At 43.6% G+C, this 11,499-nt stretch overlaps 1 protein-coding gene across 3 annotated transcripts; it reads left to right on the plus strand.

Moving 5' to 3' along the window:
• Nucleotides 1-1,351: 1,351 nt before the first annotated feature.
• Nucleotides 1,352-11,073, plus strand: CD79B (CD79b molecule). Of its 3 annotated transcripts, none has more exons than XM_078155939.1 (6): nt 1,352-1,524; nt 4,033-4,089; nt 8,182-8,511; nt 9,382-9,500; nt 10,135-10,176; nt 10,287-11,073. In XM_078155939.1, exons 1-6 carry the CDS (start codon nt 1,458-1,460, stop codon nt 10,383-10,385), a joined length of 714 nt encoding a protein of 237 aa, XP_078012065.1. In that variant the 5' UTR covers nt 1,352-1,457; the 3' UTR covers nt 10,386-11,073. The 3 variants fall into 3 exon arrangements, with proteins under 3 accessions (XP_078012065.1, XP_078012064.1, XP_020853204.1); XM_078155938.1 differs by having other exon boundaries at nt 1,354-1,524; nt 4,030-4,089; XM_020997545.2 differs by having other exon boundaries at nt 1,356-1,524; nt 4,030-4,089; nt 8,182-8,490.
• Nucleotides 11,074-11,499: the final 426 nt, after the last annotated feature.

Consider the following 11,499-nt stretch of genomic DNA (forward strand, 5'->3'; position numbering starts at 1 on the left):
TGTTGCTCAGAAAGGGAAACAAAATGGTAGAAGACAGTCAGGAAGTAGAGGTCCAAAGACTCCTCTAATCAAGCCTGCCTGGGCAAATAGACCACTCATTTGTAAACAAGCAGGAAGATGCCCTGAGTGAGTCTGACCTTTAAAGAAGGCTTGTGGTGAACCGCTTCCTCAAGTAAACAATAACGGCCCAATTCATCTGTTAGCTAAAAATCAGATTTGTGATTAAAAGGTTTTTTGAAGGTATTGTGCTCCTTCACCTAACATGCTCCCCCTCTCGGCAAACTATCCTGAATGCCTGTCGAAAGAAGGAAGCCTCAGACACGTGGAACAAATATTAGGTTCAAATGGTCTATAGAATTATCTTCCTTCATACCATTTCCAACCCTGTCTTTCCTTGCTCAAAAACCTATAACTCTCTATTTCTCATTCTAGAAACCAATCCGCTGGGTATGACATTTGATGACACCAACTGCACTCCCCTTCTCCCTTATCTCCCCTCATTCTGTAACATGGCAGCTTCTACTCAATATAATCTGTTTCCAATATGCTCCCATACCATGCCATGGTTCACATCTTTCTTTCTGTTTTCCATCCCACTCTACCACCTTGCCCTCTCTCCTAGACATCTCAAAACCCAGTTAAAAATTCCTTCCCCTCATGACTAACTCCAGCCTGCTCTCAACATTCCTTTGCTGTTCTTATTTTTATTTGAAGAAGCTATTGGTAGTTATTGAAAATGGAAGACATGTAGAGAATCATCTAATATAGTTCTCTCCTTTGATAGATGAAGAAACTGAAACCAAAAGAGAAGTGATTTTTTCCCAAGGTCACATAGCCAATAACTGGAACTCAAGCCCAGGTCTTCTTTGACAGCAAATCCATTGCTCTTTCCACTACTATTGGTGAAGGTTAAGGGCAGTAGTAAAGGATGGGAAGGAAAAAAAAGTTCTTCCTAGGGGCATGCCGGTAAATGTTTAACAATCAGCTCTCCAGAAAGGAAAAAAAAGCTTACTCAACACACTTTTAAATTTAATCTATGTTAACATTTTCTCTATCACTTTCTCAAGTCTAGACAATCAATAAAACAATAAACCAAACTCTTATTTGTGGCATTTGCTGATTTCCAAGGCTCACACTGAAAATTTAACAATTGGCTCTCTTGACCAAATTCGACCTGACTCTAGTATCCCTCTGGTTCTGCTCCAAGCAGCTGCCCCTGAGCAGCAAGGAGCAGACAGTAGAGTTTGCAGCTCCCCATGTTAATCTCTTCTTTGGGCCCCACCTCCTCTACCCCAGAAATAACAGGAGGGGCCAGTCTGTCCCTTGGGTCCAGATTTGCATGGCAGGAAGAGGCCTAGTGGGGAGGGGAATCCAGGCTAGCAAGCTGTAGCACTTCCCTCCAAGGAACCACAGGCACGGAGGTCAAGGCCTGGGTCAAAGACAGAATCAACTTGACCATGGCTGGGCTGGGGCTGCCCACCATCTTCAAAGGAGGGCTGGGCCTGCTGCTCCTGATACTTTCAGGTATGGGGAGAGGCTGGCTTTGGCATTCTCAGTCTGATTCAGTGCCTTCCACCCTCCATTTTTCTTTCCCTGTCTCCTGTCTATTCTTGTCTAGCTCTAGAATCACAAGAATAGTGCACATTTAACTGGAGCCTTTTAGCCACACCGTGCACTCTTTTTTTCTCATGTCCTTCCTTGTGAGGTAGGTTAGACTTCTCTCTGTGTGTCTTAGTCTTCCTCTGGCTTTGCCTCTCTGTTTCTTCATAGATCATTATCCCCATCACAGTTTTTGTCTACGTGTTTTTGCTTTTTTTTTTTTCTCCTGGCTCGATCTTTGTTTCTCACTTTCAGTGTCTATGTCTTATTTCTCTCTTGGCCTCTTCCACTTTCTATGTCTCTGTCTCTTTGTCTCTCTCACTTTCTGCATCTAGGTCTTTGTCTTTCTACATCTTTAAAATGGAAGGATGGGACTAGACAGTCTATCTCTAAGGGCCCTTCTCGTTCTAACATTCTAGAATTCTGGGTTCTCTCTCTCTCTCTCTCTCTCTCTCTCTCTCTCTCTCTCTCTCTCTCTCTCTTTCTGTCTCTCGTTCTGTATTCTTGTCTCTCAGACTGGCTATGTCTTTATCACTCACGTTTTCTGTATCCATTCTTGGATCTGGGTAGAACTTTTATAGTCCATGAATCAATCAAAAAGCATTTGTGAAATTATGTGCCAGGCTCTGTGCTAAGGGCTAGAAACACGCAGAAAAAGCAAAATAGGCCCTGCTTTCAAAGAACTTACATTCTAATGGGGGATACAACAGGTACATAAATAGGTATTATATAAGAGACGTAGAGAGAAGAGACAAGGTAACAAGAGAGGAAGGCAGTAACAGCTGGGAGGATAGCAAAGGCCTCCTAAAGAAGGTGCATTTCTGTGGAAGTGTTGAAGCAGAGACTGGGATTGTAAGGAGGAAAGTCATTCATATACTGCAGGCATCCATATACTGTAATGTATATAGAAGAGAATCATTTGTAATAGGAATAGAAATATAGGAAAGGGCCATATTCTGAAGCGCTTTAGATGTCAAATAGTTTATATTTGATCCTAGAAATATTTAGGAGCCATTGGTGTTTACTGAGTAGGGACATGACATGGTCAACCCTGGGCTATAGGAAAATCCCTTGGGCAGCTGTGTGGAGGATGGGTTGGAGTAAAGAAACTTGAGACTGAGAGACCAGTTAGGAGACTTATTACAATAATCCAGGGGAGAAGTCATGAGGGCCTGAACTAGGATGGTAGTTGTGTGAGTACAGATAAGGGGATATGGAAGAGGGGTATTTGGAGATACAAACAATAAGATTTGGCAACAGATTGGGAGAGAGCGAATGTGAGAAATAGAGGATGATGTCTAGGACGTGTACCTGTGTAACTAGAAGGATAATGCTTCCCTTGAAAGAAATATGGAAGTTCAGAAGAAAGGAGGGTTTGTGGGGAAAGATAACGAATGCGTTTTTTGGACATGTCAAGTTTGAGTTTACCTATGGGATAATCATCTTGAAATGTCCAGTTGGCAACTAGTGATGAAGGACTGGAGCTCAAGAGAGAGGCTAGAGAGACCAGGGGATTCTCGGACCTGATGCCCAAAGTTGGAGCCCTATGTAGGGTGGAAAGAAAAAAGTGAGGAAGATGGAAATTTTGGCTCAGAGATAATGTGGAGTCTGCTGAAGGAAGTAAGGAACGCCTTCATAAAGAAGGAAGTAGAATGTAGATCCCCTCCTCTGTGTTGTGTGTGTTACTTTAAAAAAATGGCATCTCTGGACCTCGGTTTCCTCTTTTGTTAAAACAAGGGACTTGGATTAGATAACCCCTAAGATCCTCTCTATTTCTAAAGTCTGATAATCTAAAATTCAGTGGCTTAAGTGTTCAGTGTTTCAGTGTTCTTTCAGCCCTGATGTTCTGTGATTTAAGTGACTTCCAAGGACATACAGGTAATTATGGGACTAGAACCTAAGTCTCTCAATCCAGAGCTCTAACCATACTATAGGCCAGCAGAGGACAGGGTAGAAACAGGGTCAGGAATAAAGGAAGAGGGAAAAAGATTGCAGTGAAATTGACTAAAGGGTGTAGGAGGGTCAAGAGATCATATCAAAGAAAGAGGAACTAGATATAGGGACTTAAATGTTTTGGAGATAGGAGGGCCCACAGACACTCCTCTCCCCTACTCCTCATCTGTCTTTCCCCCCCATTCCTACCTTCCTTTTCTTTTTTTCCTCCTTTCCTAGCATGCCTGTCCTTCCTTTATCTCTCCCCATCTGTTAAACCTTAGCCAGGGGAAGTGTAGAAGAATCCATTGCAGTGCTGGGGCATGGGAAGGCTATTGTGGGAAAGAAACAATCATGTCAATGTGAATGCCTAGGGCTCAGACAAACTAGAGAAGTCGGACGCCTCTTAGACCACAGAGCCCTCCCTGGTGCCCCAATGGCACCCTCTACTCTTATCCTATCTTCCTGACTCTCTTCTCTCCTTCCTATGCTCCTCAGCAGGTGAGATGGTCCTGAAAGCCCAAATAATTGATACTTCGGCTACCCTGCATCCTGAAGGTTAGTGGTTCTGTTCCTTCTCCCAGAACTGTGTCTGAGTCGTTGAGGGAGGGATAATGGGGCTGGGGGTGGGGGGAGGAAGAGATACCTTCAGTATACCTGGTTTGAAAGACCCTAAGGGAAGGGGAAGGGGGAGGGGGAGGGCCTGACCTATTGCTGTATCTGAGCTTCCTTGGCCTATCTGATGACCGAATCTCTCTCCTCATTTGTGTCTTCGTGGTCTTCTGACCAAGTCTTATCTAAGTCTTCACAGTCTCTCCCATGTCATCATTTTTTTTTTTTAGGCAACTGGGGTTAAGTGACTTGCTCAGGGTCACACAGCTAGTTAAGTGTCAAGTGTTTGGTCTGAGGTTACATTTGAACTCAGGTCCTCCTGACTTCAGGGCCGGTGCTCTATCCACTGCGCCACCTAGCTGCCCCTCCATGTCATCATTCATCACCAATAACAATTGGCCTTTCCTGAGAGCAGGCAATGGTCAGGACCATTCTAGGTGCAAAGGGGTATAGAACCTTAAACCCAACAAGCATTTATTGCATACCTACTATGTGCCAGGCACTTGGAGATAAAAAGACAAAAACAAAAATCAATTCTTGCCTTCCAAGACCTTTCCATAGAAAGAGGTAGAAAACATGGGCTCTGACCTCAAAGAGATTGTAATCTAGCTGCAGAGACAGGGCACACATGGAAAGGTAACCAACAGTACAGAGACTTGTGTGCCACAGAAGAAGGGTCTCTGTGGGCCCGGGAGGTCAGGTAAAGATTAACAGAGAAGCTGCGTAGGGCCTTAGGCAAATGGAGAAGAGAGAGAAGCAACCTGAACAAAGATACAGAGGCACAAAGACACAGAATATGTGGTGCCCAGTAACACAAAGGGGAGTGGTGGGAGATTAAAAACTGCAAAGGTAGATTTAAATCAGATCATGGAGGGCCTCGAATGGCAAATTATGGAGTCCGGACTTTGGGGAGATAAGAGAGAGCCATTTCAAGCCTTTGGTATTTGAGGGACAGATGTATTAGCCTCACTGTTTCATAGCATTTTTCCTTAAAAGGAAAAAAAGAGTTGATAATTTTCTCTTAATCATTTAAATGCTTGCATCTGCCAGCAAATGTCTCCCCATAGAGCATTTGCAAATGTTAAAGTAATATAATAAAAAGCTAGCTATCATTATTAAATCAATACCCAATGCTGAGAAGGAGAAATGAGAGAAGGCTCATACACAAAACTTAGGCACACATATGAAATTTATTAAAGGACATTCCTAACTGCAGGGGTTTTTAACCTGGGGTCCATAAACTATTTTTTTAATATTTGGATAACTATTTCAATATAATTGATTCTTATGTGTTTTATTTTGTACATTTAAAACATTATTATGAGAAGGGATCAATTGATTTCACTAGATTGTCAAAGGGGTTCATGACTTGAAAAAAGTTTAAAAATCCTTGCTTTTCAACCAACTGAGGCATTAAGAGGTCTGGAGGCTGCTATAAATCCCCAAGTCATTTTGTTGTTCAGTAGTTTCAGCCATGTTTGACTCTCTGTGACCCCTTTGGGTCACAGATACTGAAGTGGTTTGCCATTTCCCTCTCCAGCTCATTTTATAGATAAGGAAACTGAGGCAAATAGGGTACAGTGACTTGCCCAGGGTCACATAGTAAGTGTCTGAGGCCAGATTTGAACTCAGGAAGATGAGTCTTCCTGACTCCAGGCCAGCACTCTATTCACTGCAGCCCTGCCTACCTGCCCACCTCCAAGTCATTATCCAGTACAATTCATGGAGGAGGCATGGGGTAGGCCACTCCAAAGAAAGCTTCCTAATTTTACCCTTTTGTACAGGAAAAGTCTCACCTGTGACATGTGTTAAAGATGCCCCTTCATTTATTCTCAATTCCTAGGGGTTCTGGGTAGTGATTGGTTGGGAAGCAAAGGCTTTTCTATTACTTCCACACCCAAATCTAATTTTTGCAATCTTTGAGCATTGTGATTGGTTGAAGGGCAAAAGAGAAAATTAAAGAATGTAAACTCTTTAAGGGAAGGGATTAATTAATTCCCTGTATTAGTATCTCCACTTCTGTAAAAAGCCTTTTCTGATACCTTTAATGGTAGTGCCTTTTCTCTAAGATTATCATCAATTTATCCCAGATAGACATTATTTGCACAAAGTTTTTTGTGCGTTACTTTTCCTTTTAGACTGTGAGCTCCTTGAGAGCAGAACTGGGGCAAGTGTTTTGCTTATTTGGTTTGAGTTTTTTTCAGTCCTACTTTTATATCTTCACACTTAGCACAGTGCCTGGCACATAGTAGACATTTAAGAAGTGGCTGGGGATCGATTAACTCACCCTTAAGGCTGGCTTTGGACCAGTTCTCATAGAACTAGGGAACTCGGTTCTCATGGCCTTGACTAAACTCTTAGAAACTCTCACCTGCTCAGGTGTCATACAAAGAACAAAGGGATTAAAGTCTATACACAAGGACTGAATTTATCATTTAATTCCTAAGTCTTCTGAGTCAGTCAGTCCAGACTCTAAACAGGAGTTCTTAACCACTTTTGTGTCATGGACCCCTTTGACACTCAACTGTACCTATAGACCCCTTCTCAGAATCATGTATGAAACACATAAAATAAAATATTTAGAATTACAAAGGAAACCAGTTATGTTGAAATAAATACAGTTATCAAAATATTTTTAAAAACAAGTTCATGGACCACAGGTTAAGAACTTAATATTCAGTCAGGATCTTTTTTCCCCCTCCATTTTATTTTATTTTTCAATCAACAAGAATTTATTTTCTCTCCCTCTCATGTCCTCCCCTCCCTCCAATTAAAAAAAAAGAAAAGAAAAGAAAACCCTTAACACAAATAGACACAGTCAAGCAAAACAAATTCCCACATGCCCAAGTCCAAAAATGGATGCTCTGTCTCCAGCCTTTATTGATCAGGAGAGGGCCAGTGTATTTCACTGTAGGTGCTCTAGAGATGTGGGCATTTACAACATTGATGATAGTTCTTGAATCTTTGGAGTTATTTTGTCTTTACAAGGTTGTTGTTTTCATGTAAATTGTTTTCTTGTTCCACTTATTTCACTCTGCACCAGTTCTCCAGGCTTCTCTAAATCTGTCCCCTTCATCATTTCTTACAGCATGATATTATTTCATTACGTTCATATGCCATACTCGTTTGGCCATTTTTTTCCCTCACTTTGTTTCCAATTCTTTGCTAGCCAGGATTTTTTTTGTTTGTTTAATGCTTTATGTATAGAGGTATCTTGCATTTATGAGATGGATCAGCCAAAAATTATCAGAGGGCTAGAATAACAGCAGAGGCATGCCATAATTAGAATCTAATAGTAATAATACTAATAGATTACTGTAATTTAAGGTTTATAAAGTGCTTTACTTTCAAATAACCCAGGGTGGGCTTTGTATTATCCCTATTTCATAGATGAAAAAACTGAGTCTCAGAGAAATTATTTGCCCATTATCACACAGCTAGTAACTATCTAAGACAGTGTTTAGGAAGATTAAGGGTAGATTGCAGAAGAATGTGACTTTAAAGAGAAAGAACCCCTTAGTTAGGAATCCTGTTACTATAGTCCAAACAAGAGATGTTTAAGGAATAGCCTGAGGTAGTAGAAGTGGGAATGAAGAGGAAAGGACCCATGCAAGAAATATAACAAAGGTACATGGGTATGCTAATCCATGTCATAAATGTATGGCACCTCACTATATGAACTACTGTACAAAAGGTCCTGAGTGAATGTTAATCTATTCATTGTACCTTTACCATGCTTTAGATTCTAGAGATTGGCTCAAGACTTGGTGACTAATGACCAGAACAGCAATAAGTGTCCATAGAGTTTCTCCCTTTCTTTATGTCTTGGTCACGTCCTCCTTCCCCCCATCTCATATCTCCATGGTGTCTCCCTGCCTCTCCCCATACTTCAGACTATTTCTTGTGATGAGGGGGGTGATGTGAGGATGAGTGTAACATTAGACTAGCCCCTGGATCTGTAGAGCTGAAGGCTAAGAAGTTTAGGCCCTTAGGATTCTGGGGACTAGAGAAACCTGGTTCTGATCTTGACTTTCACAGACAATTCATGCGGCAACAGACTCTGGCAACATCCACGTTTTGTGGCCAAAAAGAGGGACAGACGCTTTGAAGTAACCTGCCATGTAAACCCTTGGGGCAAGGTGACCTGGTTGCTGAAGCGGGAGTCAGTTACCAACATGCACCAACTGCACGATAATGAACGGCTGCTGCAGTTGGTGAATGGCACCATCGCCACTCTCATCATCTCAAAGATACAATTTGAGGACAATGGCATCTATTACTGTCAACAAGATTGTGGAATGGGTCATAATGTCTCCCGGGGCTGTGGCACTGAGCTCCGTGTCATGGGTATGTTGGGGACAAGCCCGGGTGAGGAGCATTCTTATCTTCCCATTGTGCAACTCTCTAGACAGGTACCCGTCTACCGCCACCACCCATGAGAAAAGAGAATGCCAGGCTCTCCAGGGGCAGGTGGGATGGAATGTGTGATGATGGTTCTGGGAACTTGTCACTGGTAACTTATCCACTGTCACCTCTCTTCGCCACCATAGGGCTGGCCTTGCATTTGCACTAAGCCATTGACTGACCTGATCTCCCATGTTCCTGATGATACACACATTTGGAGATACTTGGTTAGAGTGAGTGTGGGTGGCTCTCTCTGACCCAAAAACAAGTGAAGCCGACTGGTTCAAGTGGGAGTCAATGGTCTACCTAGTTAACCTAGACTCAGTTAATAAGAATAGCTAGTATGAATATAATGTTTTGAGTTTACAAAGTGCTTTGGGAATCGGTTTTAAAGCTAGGAAGAAACTTTAAAGGCCAACGCCTTCATTTTGTGAGTAAGGAAACTAAAGCACATCGAGATTAAATAATTTGCTTGCATACAGCTAGCAAGTATCTGAGGCAAGATTCATTTGATCCTCACAACAACTCTGTGAAATAAGTGATTATTATCCCCATTTTGCAGAGGAGGAAAATGAGATAGATAGAGGTTAAGTGACTTGCCCAGGGTAACACAGCAAGTAATTCAGACTCAGATATTCTTAACTCCCAGCCTAGCTCTTTATCTACTTTACCACCTAAGAGCTAGCTACTGATGAGAGGGAGGGGACCCTCAGAAACAGTAAAGCACAGGACACAGAGACAGCGGTTAACAGACTGCCATTGCTGTCCCTAAAGAGTTGGGCTCTGTGACACCCCCTTCTTCTCAGCACCTTCTTACATTGTCTCTCACCAAAGGGTACAGCACTGTGGCCCAGCTGAAGCGGAGGAACACTCTGAAAGATGCCATCATTATGATCCAGACCTTACTCATCATTGTCTTCATCACTGTCCCTATTTTCTTGCTGTTAGATAAGGTGACTGAGGGATGGGAGGGGGAAAGGGGAAGGGGATGGGAGAGAAGAGGTGGACAAGTCAGAGGAGCCCCTGCTGGACCACATGGGCCTGAAGCAGCAGTGTGGAAGGCAGCATCTTGTATTGCTTTTCCCCTTCACACCCCTCCCCCAACTGCTGACACCCTGGCCCAGCCCCATCCTCACTTATCTCTCCTGTTCCCATTCTTACCACCACCTCCTCTTTCCTTAATCCCATTGTCAGGTCTATCTGTCTCTCCCCTTCACCCACTTCTATCCTGAACAGCCATCTCCCCCTCATCTATTTTATCTGTCCCTCTCCCCTAACACTCCCATCCAAACACCCATCTCCCTCTCATCCACTCCCATTCTGGACCCTCCTCTCCCTCACCCATTTCATCCTTAGACCTTTCTGTCCCTCATCCAACTTTCATGCTGAATTTCCATCTCCCCTTCCCATCTTCAGGCACATATCCTCCCCATCTGCTCCCATTTTAAGACCCACCTGTCTCTCCCCATTCCAATTCCTATACCTATCTCTTTTCCCCTTCCTCTACATGTAAAGCCCAAGGTCAGAAAATAGTGGTAGGGGAGAGAGAAGAGCCCAGATTAACCTTCTCTTCGGTCTCTTTGTCAGGATGACAACAAAGTGGCACTGGAGGATGACCACACCTATGAGGTATGGAAGTGAGGCAGTTTGCTAGAGGTTGTGGGTGGTAGCTCTAGTCAGTGTGTGTGGACCCTATTACAGACCTGGCCCTGACCTTGTATGCTTCTTGACATCCGTAGGGTCTGGAAATTGACCAGACAGCCACTTATGAGGACATCGTGACTCTTCGGACGGGAGAAGTAAAATGGTCAGTGGGTGAGCACCCGGGCCAGGAGTGAAGGGTTCCCCAACCAGGAGATCCTTCCTACGCTCCCCAGCCTTCCTGGAGGCAGTTCAGCCAGCAAATCAGCTTCATGGACCTGCTCTGGTTTCCAGCCTGTTGCTCCTTTCTCCTCTGCCCATAACTGTCCTGCCTCCAGGCTTACTGGCCCAGCTCTGCCTTCCTAACCTCCAATCCCTCAAGACTCACAACCATCTCCAGAGGGATGTAGGCCTGCCCAGGTTAGGGGAAGTTGTCTCTTTGAGACTCTTTGAAGTTGGCCATGTGCAGAATGGCCGGGGGATGGGGGGAGAAGGACGTAGAGTGGAGGGAGACTCAGACTTAGTGAGGAGAGGGGAGGTAAGACAAAAGAAAACAGATTTGGAGTCTGGTGGCAAAAAAAAAGTGAAGGAACCTGTAAATCTGACTCAGACTGACCTATGAGACCAGGCCATACTTGGACCCCTACAGCATCGCAAACAAGGATCATGATAGACTCTAAACACTTGGCCTGCCAACTGACTCAATCCAAATTAAGGGTTATGGAAATATATCCCCTTCTCCCATCTCCCATCTCCCAGGGTCCTATTGAGTCCTTCCTGGTCTCCTATGCATAGCCCCTGATGTAATAAACTGTGTGTTTTGAGAAAGTACATGGGAACTTATAGCATCTCATGGATATGCTCACATACACACACCTCTCTCTCTCTACGTGTGCATTTGTTTTTGCCTATGAGGGTCTGCTTGTACTTGCTGGAGTAAACTCATATCTGTAGCTATCGTGGCCAACAGCTGAACTTTTCTCCTGATCTCCCTACCTACTTCCCTAGTGCAGCTAATTTAGTCCTTATATCTTTATGTTCTCCTTCTAGGCCCTGTCTGCCCTAGACCTCCACCACTTTCCCTTTCCATGTTCTCCCTTCCTTCCTCTCTGGCCCCAGTTTTAGCAAAAGAGGCCAGAACTTGGGCAGATCAATCATTGACGATCGTTCCCCTGCAGCAAGGCCAATCTAACCCATTTTCCAATCCGTGATCCTTTATTGAGTTCCTACAGTAGTAGCTAGAGGCAAGTCCCAATTCATAAAGTAGGTCCACCAGAGACTGTGTATCCCTATCAACTAAATCCATAATTC

Source organism: Phascolarctos cinereus, unplaced genomic scaffold (genome assembly GCF_003287225.1).
Source record: "Phascolarctos cinereus isolate Bilbo 61053 unplaced genomic scaffold, phaCin_HiC Scaffold_5;HRSCAF=322, whole genome shotgun sequence".
In the NCBI taxonomy this organism is placed as follows: Eukaryota; Metazoa; Chordata; class Mammalia; order Diprotodontia; family Phascolarctidae; genus Phascolarctos; species Phascolarctos cinereus.

Bases quoted from the DNA above. Each gene is read 5' to 3' on its own strand.
- CD79B (XM_078155938.1), top strand. From the start codon at position 1,458: ATGGCTGGGCTGGGGCTGCCCACCATCTTCAAAGGAGGGCTGGGCCTG. The intron at 8,512-9,381 runs GTGAGGAGCATT...CTCTCACCAAAG, and splicing joins TATGTTGGGGACAAGCCCGG to GGTACAGCACTGTGGCCCAG. The intron at 10,177-10,286 runs GTATGGAAGTGA...TGACATCCGTAG, and splicing joins AGGATGACCACACCTATGAG to GGTCTGGAAATTGACCAGAC.